The sequence below is a fragment of the Papaver somniferum genome, chromosome 4, assembly GCF_003573695.1.
Source record: "Papaver somniferum cultivar HN1 chromosome 4, ASM357369v1, whole genome shotgun sequence".
Lineage (NCBI taxonomy): Eukaryota > Viridiplantae > Streptophyta > Magnoliopsida > Ranunculales > Papaveraceae > Papaver > Papaver somniferum.
Window position 1 is genome coordinate 51,092,724 of NC_039361.1, and position 23,332 is coordinate 51,116,055.

Here is a 23,332-nt window from a genome sequence, read left to right on the forward strand (position 1 = left end):
TTTAGCTGATTCTAGCCAATTCTGGTCGAACCAAACGCCCACAGTGTGTTTAATAGGCCATATCACAAATATCTACCAAAAATCAGCCACTGAATCTCCCTAGAACACGTTCAAAAATTCGATCAAAAATCTGCAGAAGTGTTCTCCATTTTCCCACCAAAAACAAAATTCAAATGTAGAAGATGACCTTCCCCTAATCCTGTATTGGGGTGTGTATAGCAGATGCCTTTTGGGGTGACCTGGGGTGCCCCTTAGTAATTGAGGTGCCCCTTATCCAACAATGAGAGTCCGAATAACACGTGTCCTCCGGGGCTTTTACCAACTTTTCGAGCCGAATTTTCAAAAAATGTTTATTTTCCAAAGGTGCCTACAAACACATAAAACACCAAAATTAGTACAAACTCGAGTGCCAACAATATATAGTATTGAGATCAAATTAAACACAAAAATGTGTCTATCAAATACCCCCAAACTTATTATTTGCTAGTCCTCGAGCAAAATTTATTTTTGAAAAGATAAAAAGACTACACTTAGCACGTGCAGCAGGCCGTTAAACCGCTAGGTGGCCTTAGCGGCGGAGTGTTGTCTCCGGAGGGTTTACCAGAGGTGTACCCACAAAACCTTTACTCCTAATTGGTCACAAGTATCCAAAGAGCTATGAGGACATACATATTCTCAACCTATCTCCAAGTAAGTAGAATGCCAGAGAAATTAAAGGTGTCAGCTCTAAAGCTGACTGAAGAAAAGGGGAGACACATCCGCACCACTGCTAGATAAAGAGATATCCTCTACACAGCTAGATAAACATTGTAAGATGCGTCCGCTGCTTTACAGCTGGATAAGATTAGGAGAGAGATAAAAATGAGAGGGACATCTGCTACACAGCTGGACTAATTACGTGTGATGAGTTAAACCAGTGCTAGAAAGATCTTGTGCCAGATTTAAAGCAGACTAACAAAGCAACCAAAATTCATCTTTCTTCGACTCTCTCACAGTGCTCAGTAGAAATAACGTCTTCTTCGGTCTTCAACTGTTGATGATAAACTCGCGAACCTCATAGAACCTTGACAATTAACTCTTCTCTTCGATTTCTTGCTTTACTTATAAATTTCTTCTTCCCTATGGCCTTATTGAACAAAAAGAACGTAATGATGTTTCATTTTTTTTTTTGATGAACAAAAAATTACAAGACAAAAATTTACATGGCCATGAGAGAAGGACTTTCAAAACTTGGATCTTCGCAACTTGTGATGTCTTGGTATCATGGATTCTAACAACTTATATCATTTGCTCTTATAACTTCAACTTTGATTTTTGAATTATTCTCTTCTATTGTTGCTTCTAAACCTAAAACGTCTTCACTTTCTTCATAGATTTTGATGTCGCTCCGCTTGTTGATGATGATAAGTTTCTACTGAGAGAGAGTCGCAATCCAGTAACTAAGACTACATTGTGAGGTTGCTTTGTCTTTCTGGCATTTCCATGACCTACTTTCCTTTCCATCATGTATGGTTAGGTCCATCACGGTTACCCTCTAAAAGGAACAAGTTCTCTCCTGAATTTCAAGGATCTCGATGTCTTTTTCTCTAATGTCTCAATAAGTTGTTATCCCTAGCATTCCAATTTCTATCTTTTCGGTGAGAAATAGTATGTAAACTTAGCTAACCGGATACCATGTGACGCTAGAAGTTTCAAAAATGCAACTAAAAAGTTTCTCCCATACCCCCAAACTTAAATATAACATTATCCTCAATGTTCTAAAGATAAAATTAAAAGCATATGAACAAGGAGAAACTGTTACCATTTGAAGCAAAAGGGTTAAGGAAAGATATTACCATGTTGCATGAGATTGGGTTACCTCCCAAGAAGTGCTAAGTTTAAAGTCTTCAGCCAGACATCAGAAGGAATTAGTCACCTCATAGAATCATATAGAAGTAGCCGGAATAATTGTGGGTCATCTGGATCAAAAAGTGCTAACCACAATAAGAGGAAACTGCAACAGAACAAGAAGATACCGAACATACCCTTATTTAACTTTTTGTTTAATACAACTATCTCTAGTTGTGGCTCAGGTTCAGGCTCTATAAAAGGGTCTAAATAAAATGCTTTCATAGGCTGGACTTCCTCAAAAGAAGGATTCTTAAGATCAGGTTGTAGAGTCTGGAAATACTCAAGTAGGAACTTAGAAGCACATAACAATAACCTGAACAACTGCGGATCCTTAAAGTCAATTAGACTTGACTCACAAAACTGACCACAATGAAAGAGTTGGTCTTCCTTAAGAAAATGTGTCGACCCTATTCTCCTAAAGTAATTAGGTTTAGTCTCAAAACTTAATAACCGACACATCTGAAAATCAAATGTTCCCACAATTGGAAGAAAATTTTTTGGTGGGAAAACAAAGTCAATCTTGGTATCATAGCCTGGGTCAACCACATCAACCAGAGGATGGGTTTCTAACAACTGAGCTTCTCTTTGGACATCATTAGGTTCAGGAAAAAGTATACGAAGATAATCTTGTAAGATGGTTGAGGCACAAATGTCAAGTCCTACACGAGGGAACTTTTTAAGAGTTAAAGCACACAGAGAATGATAATCACCCCCAAACTTAGAGTTTTCTGTGTCTCTAGAAAGACTAGTCACAACTTCCCTAATTTCTAGGTCATCGGATTCCCGAAAATGGTCAATTGATTCTTCTAAGTCGGGTTCATCCTCACTCATCTCTACGGGTATATCTTCTTCATCTAATACTATTGTTTCTAAGTCACTAGACTCTAAAACAACATTTTCGGAATAAACCCGTTCCTCTAAACCACTATCGGCTTCGTAATCAAAAGGAAAAACTACATCGTCTAAAACGGTGGTATCCCTAATCAAATCCTCGTCCTTTTGAATAGGTGAATAATCATAAAAATTATTTGGATTTGAACTAGAAATAATATAATCATTATAAAGCTCAATTGGATTAATAGATTCCTGATTACTATGCCTACATATTTCAGATTCTTCATTACTACTATCCTCATCATCATAATAGTACAAAGATGATTGAACCTTATCTAAATAAGTAGTGTCCTTTATTCTAGCCTCGTCCTCTAAATTAGGCAAATATTCACTATTGATATCAAGGGTAGAATTAGAAACCCTATTTTGGAAATTTAGATTATTTCGAGCAGCATTAGCCAACTGTTCATTTTCTGCCTCTAGACGTGCCTGAATTTCACTGAGCATAACACTTATACGTTTACCACTCTCGTTTATCATCTCAGAATATCGTGTACACTCTTCTTTTGAACTATTCATTGCAACTAAACGTTTATACGTCCTTTCAATCCGTTGTTGGGTCTCTTCTAGAGATGGAACAGGTTCAGAAATATCATAATCAGGACTAGTTTCCAAAAACGAGTAACCAGTACTACAGTGTTCCTGATTTTCTTGCTCGTAAGACCAATTCGAGTGTGGATAGTAATTGGGCTCACCATGGTATGAACCATAACCTTGAAAAGGTTGGCGTTCCCAACTACTATTCCCACCATGGTCATAAAAATGATGATGTCCATATTCAAATTCAGATCGATACTCATTGTATTGGCTTCTGTCATACCAGTTCGACATTCTTAATTGCAAGGGAATTCTACACAATCACAAACAAGGCTGACTCGACCAAATCAAACCTACTGATTTCTAGCAAACAAAAAGCATGATGGCTCCACTTAGATTGTTTATAGACCAGCTTCTAATCCTTCGAAAGGGAATTCGTTACAATTTAAGCAAACCCCTCTGGAATCAATACGAGTCAAAGTAAGTTGAATTGAGGCGAGGGAAGCTCAGTGGAGCTTTGATACCCAAGGCCTCACCGCTATCACAAGGCGGCGCAGTCACGCATTCAACTCACAGAAACCATCGTGAACTTCGAAGTATGCTAAAAGAGTAACCAATATTTTTTGAACGACTTTCCTACTAAGCTCGTTACCCTATCGGTCTCGTTCTAATCAAATTTTAAGCTTGGGTTCGCGTTAGGTTTCGTTTACCTAAGGCGAGAAAGAAGGGAACGGTGATGAAATCCGAACCCTTATCTTATATTGCCAATTCTTGCCCTTTACTAGGAAATTAAAGCATCCGGTTCAGTCCTCAACATATAATCATCTTAAGGCAGACAGTAAACCCGCTGACAGGAGATTCGCGGGTGTTTAGAAGTTTACCTCCCGTACCAGACGGGCGAAGAACCGCTGTAGTCGACTACAGGTCCACTGACTCCGGTGTCAGTGTGCGAACCCGAGGGGCCGAGACGATATTGTAATCGTCGTCCTTCCCTGCAAACAGTTTATATTTAATTTTTTTTTTATATAACCCTTCCGTAGGGTTTAAAATTAAAATAAATTGTCCAAAGTCCAGTCCAATGAAAAGAAATATAAAAAATAATAATAATTACAAAAAAAAAATGGAAAGTCTCTTAAAAAAAATAAAAAAATAATTCTCTCTCTTTTTTTTTCTCTCTTTTTTCTTTATTTTTTTGCTTTGTCTTTTTTCCTTCTCTTTTAGCTTTAAGCTTTGATTCCAAGGTCTTTAGTATCCAACTTCAAACATGTAATACAAAGACACAACCAAAGAGACGTAAAAAGAACAAATGGAATAATAAAAATCTAAAAATTCTACCTAAGCACAAATCCGCGTCGGCGGCGCCAAAATGATTATATTTTTTTTTTTTTATGTTGTAGTAATGAGGTTCAAACTCTCGGACTTGTGAAGATTAAATTTAAAGATTTGATAAAATTATATATACAAAAATATTGACAATGGGTGCGAGAGGTAACCAAGACACTAGATTCCACTATTATGCAAAATTGAATGATAAATATTTCAAAACTCTATTCAATTCTTAAGTCCTCTTTTATCTTTAATTCACTATCAATCATACAGATTCTCAAACATTATTTGTAAACCTTAAGCATAGATTATCAAGAGATTAAACCAAGCATAACCTATCAAACTGAATAACAAATAATTAAGACAATCATTCAAATAATTTAAAACTCTGCAAAAGCAGCGATTAGGTGAATCATATAATTAAATGAAATAGTTACCCATTTATGTTGCGTGAATAGCTTCCTCCATTGCCTTGGTTACGAGGGATTTAGCCGCTCATCATGTTGGAAAACCTCTCAAAATATTTCATTGATGCTCAAAAATGGTTTACAAATGATGAGAATGTGAGAAATACAATAAAACCGGGTTTGTAACAATTATATTTCTTACAAACCAGAGAACTATGACCCTCAGTGACAAAATAAGACTGCTGCAGCTGTGTCGCAAACGCTGTAGCAAATAAGTCTGCCTGATGTACGACCCACAGGTGGGAGTCGTTATTACTGTAGAAAAACGACTGCTGGTGCAGGTTCGTTCTTCGTGTTCTTCATGTTCTTCAGCAGCAGCAGCAGCAGAAACCGAGTTTGGGAAAACTCGAATTTCTTCTTCTCTAGCTCTCCTCAGCCCCCCAGACTCTCGACACCCTTTCTACTCAACCCCAACAACCTATTTATAGCCAACATACCCATCGAATCTCGCTCATTCACTCCATATAATTCTCTTTAACTCGGCAGTAAAGAAAATATTTCTGGGAATATTTTCTTTCCTGTTTTATCTTCTCACGCGTTTTCAAGCCTCCAAATTACCATATTTAACTCCTTAATGCTCCAACAGGCTGTGAGGGTCTTCCATGCACGCACAAAACACGTTGAATCTTCTCCAAATCACGTGAAACCCGTGATATACATGAACTGCCCTGTTTTCAACCCGTGAATTGTTTAGCTGATTCTAGCCAATTCTGGTCGAACCAAACGCCCACAGTGTGTTTAATAGGACATATCACAACTATCTACCAAAAATCAGCCATTGAGTCTCCCTAGAACACGTTCAACAATTCAATCAAAAATCTGCAGAAGTGTTCTCCATTTTCCCGCCAAAAACAAAATTCAAATGGAGAAGATGACCTCCCCCTAATCCTGTACTGGGGTGCGAATAGCATATGCTTTTTGGGGTGACCTGGGGTGCCCCTTAGTAATTGAGGTGCCCCTTATCCAACTGTGAGAGTCCGAATAACACGTGTCCTCCGGGGCTTTTACCAACTTTTCGAGCCGAATTTTCCAAAAAATGTTTATTTTCCAAAGGTGCCTACAAACACATAAAACACCAAAATTAGTACAAACTCGAGTGCTAACAATATATAGTATTGAGATCAAATTAAAATGTCTATCAGCGTTCTGGAAATTTCATGCAGCTTCCATTGATGAGAGGAACAAAATGTTTCAGGTAATTTTCTTTTGTTCTGTTATTTTTTTAGCATATGATGTTTTGTTACAATATGTGTAACTTTGGGTTACACGTGATGTTTTTGCACCATATTGGTGTTTTTTCTTCTTTTATTGTAGTTTTGTTACAGTATGTGTAACTTGGGTTTACACATGATGTTTTTTTGCACTAGATTGGTGTTTTCCAGCTTCTATTGTAGTTTTTGTTACAGTATGTGTAACTTTGGTTTACACATGATGTTTTTTTGCACCAGATTGGTTTGAGAGATTATTTTATATTTTGTATCAACTTTCTCAGGTCAGAGCTTATAACCCTGAGCACACTTTTGGTGCTGGTAGGCGCAATTTGAATCAAAAATACTCAACCAGCTTCACATCTAGTTTGATCAAGGAAGAAGTTCGCAAAAATCCTCACAAGAAGCCAAGGAAAATTGCAGATGATTTCCAGACCAACTATGGAATTACCATGGAGTATTATCAGGCCTATAATGGTGGAAGAAGGTTTATGATACCATTTATGGCGACGATGTGAAGTCATACTCGCACTTGGTATGGTATATTAATTTTACAAGGGAAACTAACCCAGGTAGTGTGATAGACTTTCAATTTAACCCTGCAAAGAAAGAGTTCAAACAGATTTTCATCTCGTGTGATGCATGCATCAAAGGGTACCGGTTTTGTCGTCCAATGGTCTATTTGGATGCTACTTTCCTTACTGGTAGATTTAGAGGCTGCTTGATGGCAGCTACTGGGATCAATGGTGATAAAAGTATGTTTTTTAAGTTTTTTGAACAACTGCAACTGAGAGTTATACATGTGTAACTGAGAGTTACACATTGGGGAATAACATCTGTAACTTTAAGTTACATATTATGTTACTAGCATTTGTAACTTGAAGTTACACTGGACCTGCACCTGTCAAAGGTTTTATTTCTCATGCTTTTTCTCTCTTTGTATGTTAATTTTTTGAAAGTTTACAGGGTGTGTAACTTCTAGTTACACTAGGTATAAGCATATGTAACTACCAATTACACATTCTGTATATGCATGTGTAACTAAAAAATACACATCCTGTATATGCAATGCTGTTTTTTTTGAATGTTTATATTTTTATTTTTTTTGAAGGTGGCGCGTATACGGTTTCCCTTGTGCTCATGCTCTTGCAGCCATACGAAAGATAAAACGCGAAGCTATTGATTTCATTTCACCGTACTTTACGAGCGAATATTTTAGGAAGACTTATTTGCATGCTATCCAGCCAATTCGCAACTACAACAGGCATGTTGATATTGACAAAGACAACACCATCAACCCTCCTATCGTAAAGAGACAACCAGGTAGACCCCAAGGGAAAAGGATTATAAGTAAAGGTGAAAAGAAAGCAAAGAGGAAAGTTCATTGTAGCAATTGCAAAGAAGCTGGTCACAACAGAGAAGGTTGTAAGAATACCTCTGAAGTACACGCCCCCTACCTTGAAGCTATCAAAGTCCATTTCTAGGAGTATAGGTTTATGTGTGGGTTTTTTATTTGTCTTGGATTATTTGTTTTTTTTAGTTTCCTTCATGTAGGTTTGCATCGACCAAACTTTTTTATTTTTCAGCAACGTTGATTATGTGCAAGGATCATTTATTTAGATTTTATATTTTCTGAATTCACAGGTGAAATGTGTTTCAGTCCCCAGTGTGTGTCTTCTAAACATAGAAGGGAAATGCATGTGTAACTTTGGTTTACACTTATAAAATATGGATGTGTAACTATTACTTACACATTGTTATTTTTACATTTTTGATTTAGCTTGTCTTAATTGCATGGGTAACTATGAGTTACTTAACTTAATTGCATGGGTAACTATGAGTTACATTTTTCAGCCTTTTGACTATTACCCTGTTACGTAACACATGTAACTTCAAGTTACACATCTTAATTATATGTGTAACTTTAAGTTACTTAACCTGTTGCATACTTCTGAAACCTGTAAAAACTGCAGAAAAGTTCTAACAAGATATTTTTGCAACTCTAATAACAACTTGTAGTTAACAAAAGTATAAAAGTTTTTAATTCAAGAAATTTCAGTCCAAAAGTATAGAAGTTCGCAAATCGAAGAACTGCTAAAATATAGTAACTGGCTAAATTTAAAAGTTTCAACAACGTATTGCAAGTCTAACAACAGCTTGTAGCTAACAACATATTTGCAAGTATAGAAATTTTTGTAATCCAAATGACTGCTTTACATATCTCTGGATGGATCTGAAAGAATATTGTAAAGCATGCTTCCTCTCATGCAGTTCACCTTGTCAGCCAACCATCTCACCATATGTGTGATTTGTTTTTTGTCAAGTGGTTTATTCTTCATCCTGATCTTTATGTAAGTGCATACAAATAGAATACAATCGGGAAATGAACCTTGTTTGGGAGAAGCGAGATTTCTGGCTTTTTCATTCATTCCAAGAGGACAGCGGAGTGTCAGTTCGGTAGTTATTGCAAATGCATTTTTCTTGGCTTGTTGTAAGTTTTCTTCCTTGAGTTTCTTAACGTCTGACGAGTTCATGTGGGACCGAGGATTAATGCTCGTCAAGTCATACTCCAACAATGTGTAGTGTGTGTTGTTGTTGCACATTGTGACGAAAATTCTGACTGCACTGTTGTTGCACTTGTGATAGTCCTAAATAAGCTTACGAATCCAGAATTTCACGAGATCACCGTTATTGTCCAAGTAAGATTTCTGCAAAAACCATTTGGTACATCAAACACACATTTTAAACCAAAAGTTACAAATGCACAAGTGATTATGTAAACAGAAGTTACACATAAGGTCTTGGGTTTTATACTTGAAAAAAAGGATATGTAACTTCAGGTTACACATTATAATTAGATGTGTAACTTCAGGTTACACATTATAAATGCATATGTAACCTCATACTACACATCACATTTTGCCAAAATTAAAAAATCTGAGCATGTTCTCATAATCTTACAACACCCATTACACATTATAAATGCAAGAGGATTTTAAATATTTTTCGAAGTACTTACATATGCTCTCGGCGAGAGGAATAACGCTTGTTGATACTTCTTGTTTGATTTCATCGTTTTCCTCAACCCGCTAATGTAGAAATCAATGAATTCTGACTCCAAGTAGGACTCTTTCTTGGTAAGCTGGAGCATTAGTTCTCCACTTATATTAAAGAGCAGGCTACCATCGTGTTTGAATTCTATCCAGGCAATGTCTCTACATTATAAAGAAGGAAACAATTAAAGAAAATAACAGAATCAAGTATTAAAATCTACAATTAAACACCATAACAGAATCAAACATGAGTTTATAGCTACTTACGTTTTGGGATGAGTATTGAAATATTCAAGCACTTTCTTCTTTTGCTCGCCATCCAGCCTTTCAATAACTTGGGAATATTTCACATCCTTTCTCATTGTCCTGTCATCTTCGTCTGAAACTGCATCCATTGTTTCTTCTACTTCTGGAACTACAGCCATTGTTTCTACTTTTTCTTCTTGAACTTCATCCATTGTTTCTTCATTAGTATTCTTCTTAATCTTCTTTGACTTCCTTTCATACTGTTTCAGATCTTGTTTTTCAATTGTTCTATTCCTCAAAACGCGTTGTTGTAGAACTCTTTGGTTTTTCTCAGCTTCCTTGATTGGTTCTCCTACTGGTTTTGGACTTCTATATAGTACAAGGCTAAAAACCCTTTGACTAACATCAGTGTTCTCCTAAGTTTGAGCTGTGCAACAACGAAAATAACCAGAATTAAAAAAAAGTTGCACATGCTCAACTTGTGTAATCTGAAGTTACACTTGCCTTGCATAACATGTGGCAGAAAACTACAATTTACATTAATATACTTTGTACTCTATGTAACCTCAAGCTACACATGCCTTTTACCACTTGATCTAGGCTCTGCATTCTCCATCATTTGATCACCGTCAAATTTCAGCTGATTTTGAGTTGTGCAACAACAAAAATAATCAAAAAAAACGTTTGCACACTGTCATGATTTTCCTTGCATAGCATGTGTAAATTCAACTTACACATGCCTTTACAATGTGTAAATTCAAGTTACACTTGCATTACAAACAAAATAGAGAGGAAAAAAATATAATAAGTTACATAAGGAATAATTGTTACCAGTTAAGCTAAGTTCTGCATTCTCCATCACTGAAGCTCCATGTTCACTTATGTTAATGTCACTGACAACCCCATCTAGCAATGTATTTATTTCCAAATCCGTCATAATATCACCATCAGGTCCTATTTGCATCAACCTGTAGGGTATGGGATTGTCATCATTCTATTATGTGTTGTGTAACCTTAACTTACACATGCATACGAGTGTTTAGGTTGCATTTGCAGACGTCATTTTTGATGTGTAACTACTATTTAAACACAATACAGACATATGTGATATTTTGCATCAGGCAATTGGAAAATCAGTAGTGAGATTTTTCATGTGTAACTTTTAGTTACACAGGCAATTGTCAAGTTAGTGGTGAGATTTAGCATGTGTAACTTGTAGTTACACATGCACCTTTTTGTAAAGTTACACATTTACAGACATTACTGGTGAGATTTAGCATGCGTAACTTGTAGTTACACATTCACAGGCATTACATATGATCAAAATATGATATTCAAAAGTGTAACTTATAGTTACACAGCCTCTTGGCAAGTCAGTGGTGAGATCTTGAATGTGTAACTTACAGTTACATAGGCTTATTTAGAGATCTTGAATGTGTAAATACAAGTTACACACTCAATATACAAACCACTATACAGTCAGTGGTGAGATTTTGAATGTGTAACTTATAGTTACACATGCCCTTGTTTGTATAGTTACACATTCAAGAGCTTTTACATTAGATTATAACATGACATCACAACCAAAATCACATATATAGTTTTCACTAGCATGCTGATATCATAACAACACATATACTCAAATAATTTCACATCTTAATACCTCTTAAGGCATGATCTTCTTTTGGAGGTTATTTCTTCCTTGCACCATTGAACCTTAATCTGCAGTTTAAACAGTTTAAAATGAATCAAAAACATGTATTAATTTGCAGTAGTCCTAAACTCCTAAACATCAATTGATGTTCTCTAAGAAAACAGATCGAAGAAAGGAAAACTGAAAAAACATCAATTGATGCTCAATTTGCATTAGTTTTCTTTGAATAAAAAAAAAATTCTCTGAAAGAAAGAACGAAAACAGATGCAAAACCTACCTTCGTCTTCTTCTTCTTTCTTTGTCTTGTTCTTTGATCAAAAAACGACTGAATCAAAAAACGAATTATTCAAACGATAGATCGAAAATAGATCAAATAACAGATCGAGAATGAATCAAAAAAGAATGAAACGAAGAGAATGAATAAAAAAACAACTGAAATTAAACAGATCAAAAACATATCGAAAACACGAAGAAGAACAAAATATATTACATGAAGAAGAAGATTTGATAGAAAATCTACCTGTTTTTGGTTTCTCTTTCTTCGATCTGCAACTCTGAAATTTCAGTTTCGATTTTGGAATTTTTCAGTATTCGCTCTGTAGTTTCTCAGATGAGATTTGGTTTCTCTCTCCTAAAATGAAAATAAATGTATTTGCGTAAGAATAAACCTAGATTAGTTATTTATATAGTCAAGGTTATTATGATCATTTCGACTTCTATTATAATTTAATTTTAATTAGGTGCCTCATTTTAAAATTCTTTTAACTAGGGATCTCATATTATGGGTTATCCATAGATGGGATCTTAGCCTAATTCTCCCTTTTTGTTTTAGCCCTGTAATATTTTTGTCCTGCTATTTGGTCTTTATTTAAACTTGTAAAACTTGGTGTTCCTTTTGTCATTCAAATTAATAAAAATGTGTGATTGAACAAAAATAATAAAAATAAAATAAAACAAAAAATCTTCCCGGAAAAACGGTAACAACCCTGTTTTGTTTTTCAAACATTGGTCCATCAGAATCCGTCGTGGCACCGTCGTCGTGTATCCTCAAATCTCAACAGTCAAAACCACCCAGGCCCAATTTGAGGGTATTTTGGTGAATAAAAACTAAAACTAGGAGGGAGAACCGGTTGGTATGTATAAAATATAAGAAAAGGGAAAATTTTGTGACAGAAGAGTTTGGATTGATTGATGATGGCCAAATTTTCAGTTGACAGAGAAGAAGATGAAGAAGAAGATAGAGGAGCAGGAACAAGCGGTTACATTAGCAGCAGTGAAAGTCCAAAACATAAGAAACAGAAGGTGGTTCCAAAGAGATCAAATGATGAAAAAAATAAAGATCAAGAAGAAGTGATGGTAAAATCAGAAAAGGAAGAAGGTATCAATGATTGTAGTAGCAGCATCTCTGTTACCTTAATTGATCCAGAAGTACTTGACTGTTCAATTTGTATGGAACCCTTAACTCCACCCATTTTTCAGGTAACCAATTTCTTTATTTGGGGGTTTTTCTTTGATTCATTATTACCTGAGATTATCAAATTCTTACCTGGTAATATCATATAGGTAATTGATTATTATCATCCTTTTAATTATTTTTGGTGTTTGAGTAGTTAGGATTAGGAGACTGCCTTACAAAAGTTACCAATTGGGGTTAGTTTTTTTTACTGTGGTAATAAATGAGGCTAGTGTCATGTTGTCAAAAGAAGTACACCAATCTAATGTGTGTGTGTTTGAACTGAATTCAGTGTGAGAATGGACATATAGCGTGTGCTCCATGCTGTACTAAGCTTGGGAACAAATGCCCTTCCTGTTCATGGCCTATTGGCTACAACCGTTGCAGGGCTATTGAAAAGGTTATTGAATCTATCAAAATATCATGCAAATATTCACGCTATGGTTGTAAAGAAACATTTAGTTACAAACAGAAAATTAGTCATGAAGAAAAATGTATCTATGAACCTTGCACTTGTCCTATCACTGACTGTACGTTCACTGGGTCATCTGAACGATTATATCTTCACTTCAGCAGCAAACACTGGGCCTCTGCTAGGCGTTTCCAGTACAATTCCCCTTTTGCAGTTTCATTTGATAAAGATGATTCGTTTATTATCTTCCAAGAGGAAGAAGATGGACGTCTCTTTCTTCTGAACAACCTATTTGAACGTATCGGAAATGCGGTGTCAATGAGTTGTATAGGGCCTAGTACTGTCAAGGGAGGGTTCGCATACGATCTTGTCTCAGAATATGGGCGGACCTCTCTTAGATTAAAAGCTTTCACCAATAGCTTTAATGGGCAGACAGAACCTTCTACGTCTGTGGAGTTTCTTCTGGTTCCATACAGTTTTTATCGTTGTTTTGGGCAACTCAAGTTGGAGGTCTGTATTCGGAGTTGTAGAAAATTCAGTTGAATCAGTGCTTGCTCAGTTGGTGAAACTCCTGTTGTACAATATGTTTATGTTGGCTTGTTGTCTTTTAACATTCTGTAAAATATTGTACATGATACGCCTACCATCTCTGTAATCTATGATGTAAACTTCCTGTGTGCATTCGAACTATTCGTAAATGCTTAAACCCACTTTCCATTGCACCTTGTATATGTCTTTCTACGAAGTCATGACTGTGATTAGTTTGTGCGTAGTTTCTCTAGAACTAGCTTTGGGAACTTCAGAAAGTACAGTCATTTTTGTGGCAAATAGATCAGTTATGTTTCCTGTGAAAGGCTTTCCTCAGAGAGCCTACATCTTCCGCAATTGGTGGTTTTGGGGTATTTTAAGTACTTTGCAGGCCGAAAGCAGGGCACCTGATGTGCTTGCAATTCATTTCATGAGAATTTTCGATGTATTAGTATTCAAAATATTCTGATTTTCATGTAAATATGTTGGAACTTTTACATTTTACTAACAACACTGAACTTTTGGTCTTCGGCCCTGAAGTTGAAACATGGTTCATTGTCTGGTTTAGGTATGTCTTGCACCAATTTTTTTTTACTCTGGAGTTTTCTCAAGCTGCACTGAGGTCTATTAAGAGGTGATATCTTCTATTTTCAGGTCACAGGAGGCAGATAAGAACTAGCATGTTGGTCTATTTGGAAGCAGAACAAGGAGGAATGTGCTGGTTCATATGATTGCTTTCTGCTTTCTTTCTCAAATATGGTTTGCGCAGGCTTAACTTACTTTCCGCATATATTACCCAATCCCTGGTAAGTTTTTTTTTTTTTGTGCTAACACATGATGAGTTGATTTATTAAGACTGTAACTGAATGACTTACCCAAGAAAAGTACAAGAACTTGTTGTGGTTGTGGAAAATAAGGTGAAAGAAAGAGTGCATTAAGGGAATAAGGGTTGTCAAATATAGGGGTGTGCTTTATCTTTTGTCGATGAAGTGATCAAATTTGTCACCAATGATTAAGGCTCTAGTTCTAGTATCTTAGGGGTATCAATTGAGGATCTAGTATGTTTGTCAGTTGTTGTTGGGAATTATGATAGAGATATCTTTCAGCGGTATCATTTTTTCCTTTGAAAAAAGGAAAATCGATTAGCAAGTTGTTATATACGGGTCATCCAGGATCTGTTTTGGGCTGAATGATGTGAACCCATTCATGTTGAATTTGCATAAAGACACAAAATAGTATAGTTCACATGAATATCATGTGCGTTTTATCTTTATTTGTTTATTTTGGATCGGCAAAGAAAGATTTTTTTGATAAAAAAAGAGAGGGTACAAGAGACTTATACCACCCTAGAACAAGAGAAAAGAAAAAATGAACAAAGATGATATCAAGCTACCACTTTGTTTATGGAGGGTCAAAGTTATCTTTAGGAAGTTTAATACTTGATGTGTTATAAAAGGACATTCTGAGGCTTATGGGACAAAATTAAGCAATTAACAAGGGTAGTTTTACAAGTGTCACCAAATTATTGACAAGCATTCATGTTTTATGTAACCCTTCATGTCTAAATACATGGTAATGAGTAGTAATTATCATCTAAGAAATATTTGCTATTGTTAAATTTGAATTCCTTTTCCTCTTCGCAATTGTATCTAAAGTCGCCCATTACCTCAAAGTTGCTTCAGACCGGAATATGTTTTATGAACATCCTTAAGCAAGAAGTACAGAATATTCATGTGTGGTTTCATGGCCTTACTGTAGTTGTATAATTCTTAAAGCTGTTTTTATTGACTTGCAAATGAGGGAGTTTATTAGTAAAAACACTAAATCTTCTTGGTTCGGACCCGGGTAATATAAAGTTAGTTTAATCATGTAGTAGAAGGATTCTTTACTAGGGAAAAACAATTTAAGGTGAAGATTCCCTTGAGTTGAATGTCTTGTTATTGGAACAACCATTCCAGACTCTTTGAAGTTGACATTTGAGTATTTCTCATCGTGATCTGTATAGTAGTTAAGGACTTCCACTACCATGCTGCTTAACAAACTCATGACACCTTGTAGTCATCTATTGATGGGTGATTATGACTGTAGTTATATTGAAACTTTAATATCATTTGAAAACTCAACAGCTCAATACAATCTAGGTATCCCTAAGGGTTGGATTAAGAAAAAAAACCAGAGAATCCCACACGAAACCATATTATTTGGTCAGGAGCTTGACTTTAATCTGAGGCAGATATTTAAGAAAATATAAAATACATTGTTTTTGGATTCAGATATGCTGGCAGAACACACTCCACCATAAGGAAATAAAATATGCAGGAGAAGTAACATCAATGGTCCCATATGTTTTGGTAATTTTAATTATAGTTTATGCGATTTTCACATATTAAGATATGTTATTTAATATGGTGGGTTTGATTTTGTTGTCTCAGATCTTACATGGGTAAAGAAGACACTCAAATGTGTTAGGTTAAGATGTTACGGTGTAATTGACTGTTTGAATCTCGACAAATGCATGCTCGAGTATTCTACATTCATGCAGCAGCATCAAAATAGCAATGGTGTGTTCGATACTGGTGAAATTTATGGAGCTGACTATGGTAGTGTCCCATTTCAAGTTGTCTACTTGGGTCTGGCTGCCTGGCTCAGATTTCAAATAAAGAATGAGAAGTCAGCTCTATTGTTATCGGTTTTCACAAGGAAGTTCATGATTGGAGTTGTTAGGAGAAGCGTGTGGCAGGATTCAGTACTCCATTTAAAGGTAGTTTGTTAACCTAGGTGAAATTTTTTTCAACTTTTAAGAACATAAGAAGATCACACATAAATGACATTATATGGATTCAACCAAGTAGGGCCAACCATATATGACTTGAGTTAACAGTTTGCTTTTTTCCTGTATGCATTTTAGGTAGAGCTTGTTGTGCCAACCAAGATGTGAAAGCTTAAGCCAATGTCAAACTGCCTGCGTGTTATCTGATACCTGTCCTACTCATTTTTACACTGGTTTGTATACGTGGTTTAGGTAGTGATATCGAGGATACATAAATTGTCAAATTATCTGAGTTACTTCTTTTGGAAGCTTGAACTTGAACATGACCTGCCTTGCACCACCACGAATTCCACTGCGCTCCCAGAATGGTACACTTCTTGCGTTGATAAAGTTAAACTCGGGTAATTCTTTGTGCTATTCATGCCATTGAAGTTTTTTATTTGTCCAATTTAGGGGTCAGTCCAAACCTAGTTTGTGCTTGTCCTGCCTTAAAGATTACAACACGAAGACGAGTAAAGTACAGAGTACCCTATTGGTCCGACATAAAAACCCCATGATTGATTGATTGATTGTTTCAATATGTACTTGATTTCATGATTGATTTTTTGCCCCTTCTCAGCAGGTGTAAGTGCAACTTGAAACTTCACATATTTTAAGTTCAGTCAGATTATTATTACACTTGTAATTTCAAAGCTCATATCATTACTTGAAGTTACGAAGTACATCCCAAAATTGTGGATGCGAGAAACAGAGGGGTTTCATTTCATTTTAAATACATAAAGCTATCACCAAACTAATTTATTTATTAATTGACCCCATCTCATTAAACACCAATTAACCCTACTTGGCTACATTTGAAAGAAGAAAAGAAGGGGAGATCTTTAATTCGTGGGCGAGAAGAATTGTGGGAACTACTGTTTCCATCCTTGACTACTACACCTTATTGGATGTCATTCAAGCACTTGGCCAATATGTGCAATAATGCAAGTTTTATGGGCTCCATCATATTTATTTATTTGATTAACTCTTGGAACTTCCTTGTTCCAACTATTCTTTGATCATTATCAAGATTCATTAATACTACACACAAATATCAGAAACTACTAGACTAGAGAGTATTATGTGGACAAAAATACAGATTCCAGATTTGTCTAGGTCATCACAGGGTACATTTAAGTGAAATTGATGATGCATTACTATTGGACCATTGGCATATGATTACATCCACATTACCATTTTATGCAGTGTAGGGAGATCTTTATGCATCACCCCCTGACACCATTTCACATTCTAGTGATACATTTACTTTCTGATAGTTTTCACAAGGACAAATCTAGTTTAGGAAATAATGAAATAAGCAAAGAGTTCAAGAGGAGATAAATGCACCTAGCCATGAACGATGCAACTTGTCCCGACAGATGATTCGCAAAATCTTATTTGATCTATTTAAAATCATATTTCTTATAATCTGCTAGCTCTTATTGAAAGTAACCTGTTATACGGCGGCATGGTTTATTAGAGGGGCGGTATTCTAATAGGACAAAAAGGGTCATTTCATGATCATTCAAGGTGTCCCTTATAAAAAAAATACTGAAAGTGACAAATTAATCCTCATAATTGATAATCTAGTTTAATGATGATAATCAAATTTAGTGTTAATGCTTAATTTCACTTATATTAACTCAAAATCAAAACCAAAATCAGATTTTTAGAGTTTTAAAAAAAATTGTAGAGGAGAAGGTCAATCTCAATCAATTGAAGAAATTAACCAACAAAATGAAGAACCAGGACCTGAAAATGATCGGGTATACTTCTAAATTAGTCCCAACTAGCTTTTTGTTGCTCAAAGTTATCTAAAATACGTAAAAAAACTCATTTTTTTTTTTTTACATTTTCAGAGCTAATTACGGTTGGAATTTTGCTCATAACCAACCGTAAATCGAAATTACGGTTTGTAAAAGATGAACTACCAACCGTAACTGGTTAAATTTGAAGAAAGACCAATCGTAAAACCAGTTACGGTTGGTAACTAAGTGCTCGATACCAACCGTAACTCAGTTATGGTTGGTAACCAAATGCTCGATACCAACCGTAACTGAAGAAAATTCTCAGATATAAGAACATACGGTTGGTAATTGAACTATTACCAACCGTAACAACATCAAAATATCCAGTTACGGTTCGTAATTGAGCTAAAATCAACCGTAACTCACATAAACCCAGAAATTTCAATTTCAATTTTCATCTAAAACCCTAATTTTTGATAGAATTTAAACTTAAATCGAACAAAATAAACCAAATCGTAACTGGGTTTTCAAAACATACCTCATATAAATCATTACACTACACTTGATTAATTTTCGAATCGTCGATTAATCGAAGACGATGAAATTCTGAGTTTTAATGCAGATTACGATTGATGGGAGGAGGAGAAGAAAAGAAATTTAGCTTTGATTTAGGTTAAAAAATGGGGAGGGTAATCTAGTTAATTTACATCCTATAAGACATCTCTTAACCAATTAGAGGGACATTACTATCACAAACCATGCCGCGCCTATAACAAGTTACTATTGAAAACTCCGAAAGGGTAGTGAATTTCAGCAGAAAGACGTTCCCTGGTACGCATGCTTTTTGCAATATGGGAACAATCTAAAAGTTAAAACTAATTAAAGATGTACAAGAATTTGATGACAATCAAAAGGATCAGATGTTTATTAGTATTGACTACTAAGAATCATTTAACTAAGATTAGAAAGAATAAAGAAAAAGGTTAAGCTAGAGAATACACTAACTAAAGGGAACAACAAAGTGAAAAGTAAATGAAAAAAAAATGTCACAGTAGTTTCCCAACAAGGCTCAAGCTAACAAATGAATATGAATTTTGAAGCTCAAAAGGTTAAAGCTAGCTGCCTTGCTTGCCCCCCATAATCAAAATATATCACAAAGGCACTTTAGCATGATTTTGGGTGGCAATAAAAGCAAAATTTTATTCACACAAAGACAAACTTTTCTTATTATTAAAAAAATCAATTATTGTCTGATCATCAAATCTAGCTATCATTCACCTCCTTATATAAATGCCGTAAACCACACCATAATTTTTAGTACCCCAAATCAGCACATCTCTTCCCATATCTCTATAACTACTCCCCTCCCTCTCTCAAACACTCCTCTCTTTATCATCTCATCTCCTCTACTATCAATATTACTGCTTATCCCAATACCTTTTGAGCATATATACTTATTAAGGTTATAAGTATTTTAACTTTTGAGTTAGAAGTTCTTCATCGAAGAGAAATGGGTGTTCTTGATAACCTTTCAAACTTTTGCACTGTTACAAGCACCAGAAAGAGCAAACGCAAACCAATGCAGGTATATATTACTTATTAGTTAATCTCTGCATGTGTGTGTGTATTTTCTTTGTAACTTTGCTCTTGTTGCTCTCCCTCAATCTATCTATCGTTGTTGTTTCTCTAGCTTACAAACAGATGCAAATTAAGCACCTAAAACAAGTTTCTTTGTTGTTTTTTATTACCTGCAGACAGTGGAGATCAAAGTGAAGATGGACTGTGATGGCTGTGAAAGGAGAGTTAAGAATTCTGTTTCCCATATGAAAGGTTTGCACTTCCACTACGTACTCCATTAAAACCACCACCACCACCACCACTTTTTATTTGGCTAAAACCACCACCACCACAACTAGAACCCATAGAGGTGTTGATTTTCTTTGTCCATCATCAACATACTGTACAACTCAAACAGGATACTACTTTCTCTTCATCAAGGCTGTATTAATTAACATCTACCCATGTAAACATTAAATGGGATGTTCTTGTGAACCACTTAGCTAGTGTGTTGCACTTACTGCTTCAACCATGTTGGAGCTTGGACCACATTTTTTTTAAAAATAATTTTCACCTTAAATTTTTGTGTAAAAAGGGTAAAAGCTTTCTTAAATCATCAGAGCAAATATTAAAGTACAGTAGTGGTTGTAATAAAAGTTTATAACTATGGCGTGTGAAAATTTCTTGAGTTAAAATTTAGCGAGAAAATTATTATTAAAGTACAATAGTCTAAAATTTTGATAAAAATTATTATTTAAACAAAATTATTAATTTATCGAGTTAAAATTTAGCTTGTGCAAGTTTAATTGAGACCAAATTTTATTATTTTAGTGAAGTAATTAATTTATCGAAATTCTGTCGTAATGGTTGTAATAAATGTTTATAACTATGGCGTGTGAAAATTTCTTGTCTTCAATATTTGGTCAAGTCAACATTGGTGAAGTATAATTACTGACCAATAACGTCATTCAAATTTTATATGATCAATAATTTCAGAAAGTACTGGTACACAGAATTTCTGCCTGAATTGTATATAGAAGAAAATTCCAAACTAGCATGAGCATGTCTCTAAGAATGGGTTCCTCTGTTTGTTGTCTTTTATCTCCTATTGTTTTCTATTCTGTTGTCCAACAGATGACAGGTTAGGTATGTTGCCCTCTAAGCATGAATATATGTTTTGTCCTATTACATCCTAAAATGGCCTGAAAGGCTGAAAATCTGTCTTTCTTAAACTCTTGTATTACATGTTAATAAGATTTTTTGTTGGACTTTCATTTCAGGGGTGAGATCAGTGGACGTAAACAGAAAGCAAAGCAAGGTGACCGTTTCAGGATACGTAGAGCCGAATAAGGTGTTAAAAAAAGTACAGAGCACGGGAAAGAAAGCGGAGTTCTGGCCATATATTCCTTATAATCTAGTTGCATATCCTTATGTAGCTCAAGCTTACGATAAGAAAGCACCATCTGGTTATGTGAAGAACGTGGTTCAAGCACTCCCTAGTCCAAACAATCCCGACGAAAAGTTGACGACTCTCTTCAGCGATGAAAATCCTAATGCATGTTCCATCATGTAATTAATTAAATTAAATAAATGTGCGTCAAATGTAGTACTAGTTACCTAGCTGGTTGTCTAGTCTATCTAATTAATTAGTTATCAATGTACCAGGTTTGCCTGTTTTTAGTCATTTCTGTGGACTTGATATGGACTATGATGAGTAGTTTATGAGATAAATTTTCAAAATGGTAAAAAAAAACACGCCCCTGGCTAGCCAGTGGTGACGTGACATGTTTCTAATCGTTCATTTTAATAGATTATTAGTCATTCATTTTCACGTGAGTTTTAGTAGATTCTTAATCGTTCATTTTTCAAGTGAGTTTTCATTTTGCAAGACAAATTTCCTGTTCAAACATGATTTCTGGTATCTATCTATAATGAAATGACTACCACCCCATCATGACTCGTAAATTATGCAAGTGTACTTGCTAAACAAATGATATCTGTTGAGTTTTGAAACTTTGAATCTCTATGATTTCTTGTTCAAAGTAAATTAGGGGGTAAACACTTGTCTTATTGCTTATAGAAATCTTTTCGGATTTTCTTGTCCTTATCAAATTTTAGTAATTCTTTAGTGTTAGCTTGATTACGATACCCAACAAACTTGATTTACATGTCTCCAGTTTCATGTTCCTTGGAAGAAGAAGACAGATTAAAAAGAATGAGACAACATCGGTAAATCTAAATTTTAAAAAACACTTTATTTAATTAATAATTAAAATACTAAATTGATTGTGCAATAGATTTGGATGATCAAATAGATAATAAAGTTTAACAATTGCCATGATTCTTTTGGCGTCTTTTGCTGAAAAATAGGCACGCAAAACACTAGAAACGATATTAAAGATTACAGTATGTAGATACGTTAAAGAATACAGTATGTAGGTACAGAAATTGTCAATAAATCATCGAGGTATGAGGTTCTTGGGCCACTATGGAGTGCTAATTGAAGCAGGTGCAATCTGAAGGACTAACCCAAAAGAGCAATAGATTATAGACCGTTAAGCAAAAAAGATAAAGGTTCCGGCCAACAATTCCCAACCCCTTCTAGCCAGCCGTCAACTGTCACGTTGCCGTCAGGAAATGCTGACAGGAAAGGACGAGGAAAAGGGAGCCAAAGTTGTCCAGGAAATTAAATGGTAGGGGTAGTTTGGTCTTTCTGGAACGCTACCGGCGACCGGACGGCTGTGGGTCGTCCAATCTTCTTTTAGTAAACTATACAGTGTACATATCTTTAACATCGGATCTAGCTATCTGTGGTTCGAGTTGACCCACTGATTGAGTTGACGATTCAGTAAGTCCACCGAGTCAGGCAAACTATCAATGTATCACCTGTTCTCCACTGATTGAGCTACCTCCCCTAGTTGTGAGAGCAACAATTGTTTACATAGTTTAGTTTAGGTTACGCTACGGACCTTTGCTGCTTTGTGAAACCAGTTTGTTTGCCTGGTGCATTACATCACCACCTGTAATTATTGCTTTCGCATATAATTTGGTGGTGGAAAAACCTTGGAGCCGACCAACCTTCAATTAGAGATTTACCAACACAAACTCATTCTATTAAGCTCAACAATTAGAAATGCAAGCATTATGCCCCCTGACGGAAACACTAAATAATTTCACACATTCTGCATTTACATGGGCAAACATAGTTATGTGGAAGCACACACTGCAGGTCAGAAAGTGCTGAATGCACATATTTTTACTGACAACTTTAAAAATGTAAAGTTGAGGATCTGTCCTGGTGGATTCAGTTAAAACTCGGCAAAACTCAAGAATTCAGGAAGATGTCACCACTCAGGCAACAATCACATATCGTGGCAAATTTTTAATAACTGAATCTGCCCATGCTTGATGATTCTAAAAGTATAAACTTCGAATTCCATTTGCACCCGCGTGAAAATTTTCAATGATTTTCAGCAAAAGTTACGACGAAAGAATCCAGATTGTCATAAGTCCTTGGCTTTGGTCATATAATAAGTTAAGCTTTCCCTGT

General features: G+C 35.4%; 3 protein-coding genes across 3 annotated transcripts; 2 read left to right on the top strand and 1 right to left on the bottom strand.

Annotated features, from left to right (window-relative positions):
- Positions 1 to 8,970: 8,970 nt before the first annotated feature.
- On the bottom strand, positions 8,971 to 10,031 carry LOC113272505. The gene is made up of 3 exons (XM_026522331.1): positions 9,643 to 10,031; positions 9,342 to 9,537; positions 8,971 to 9,030 (listed from the first exon to the last, which is right to left on the bottom strand). The coding sequence occupies exons 1-3, from the start codon at positions 9,831 to 9,833 to the stop codon at positions 8,971 to 8,973; spliced, it is 447 nt and encodes a 148-aa protein (XP_026378116.1). The 5' UTR covers positions 9,834 to 10,031.
- A 2,369-nt stretch (positions 10,032 to 12,400) lies between these two features.
- LOC113275455 (E3 ubiquitin-protein ligase SINA-like 10) lies at positions 12,401 to 13,869 on the top strand. Its single transcript, XM_026524961.1, has 2 exons — positions 12,401 to 12,754; positions 13,021 to 13,869. The coding sequence occupies exons 1-2, from the start codon at positions 12,467 to 12,469 to the stop codon at positions 13,681 to 13,683; spliced, it is 951 nt and encodes a 316-aa protein (XP_026380746.1). The 5' UTR covers positions 12,401 to 12,466; the 3' UTR covers positions 13,684 to 13,869.
- A 5,658-nt stretch (positions 13,870 to 19,527) lies between these two features.
- LOC113275456 (heavy metal-associated isoprenylated plant protein 21-like) lies at positions 19,528 to 21,576 on the top strand. The gene is made up of 3 exons (XM_026524963.1): positions 19,528 to 19,810; positions 19,980 to 20,055; positions 21,063 to 21,576. Exons 1-3 carry the CDS (start codon positions 19,736 to 19,738, stop codon positions 21,353 to 21,355), a joined length of 444 nt encoding a protein of 147 aa, XP_026380748.1. The 5' UTR covers positions 19,528 to 19,735; the 3' UTR covers positions 21,356 to 21,576.
- The last annotated feature ends 1,756 nt before the right edge of the window (positions 21,577 to 23,332 follow it).

Bases quoted from the DNA above. Each gene is read 5' to 3' on its own strand.
- LOC113272505 (XM_026522331.1), bottom strand. From the start codon at position 9,833: ATGGATGAAGTTCAAGAAGAAAAAGTAGAAACAATGGCTGTAGTTCCA. The intron at 9,538-9,642 runs GTAAGTAGCTAT...TTTATAATGTAG, and splicing joins TTCAATACTCATCCCAAAAC to AGACATTGCCTGGATAGAAT. The intron at 9,031-9,341 runs GTAAGTACTTCG...TGGTTTTTGCAG, and splicing joins TCCTCTCGCCGAGAGCATAT to AAATCTTACTTGGACAATAA.
- LOC113275455 (XM_026524961.1), top strand. From the start codon at position 12,467: ATGATGGCCAAATTTTCAGTTGACAGAGAAGAAGATGAAGAAGAAGAT. The intron at 12,755-13,020 runs GTAACCAATTTC...AACTGAATTCAG, and splicing joins TAACTCCACCCATTTTTCAG to TGTGAGAATGGACATATAGC.
- LOC113275456 (XM_026524963.1), top strand. From the start codon at position 19,736: ATGGGTGTTCTTGATAACCTTTCAAACTTTTGCACTGTTACAAGCACC. The intron at 19,811-19,979 runs GTATATATTACT...TATTACCTGCAG, and splicing joins GCAAACGCAAACCAATGCAG to ACAGTGGAGATCAAAGTGAA. The intron at 20,056-21,062 runs GTTTGCACTTCC...CTTTCATTTCAG, and splicing joins TTCTGTTTCCCATATGAAAG to GGGTGAGATCAGTGGACGTA.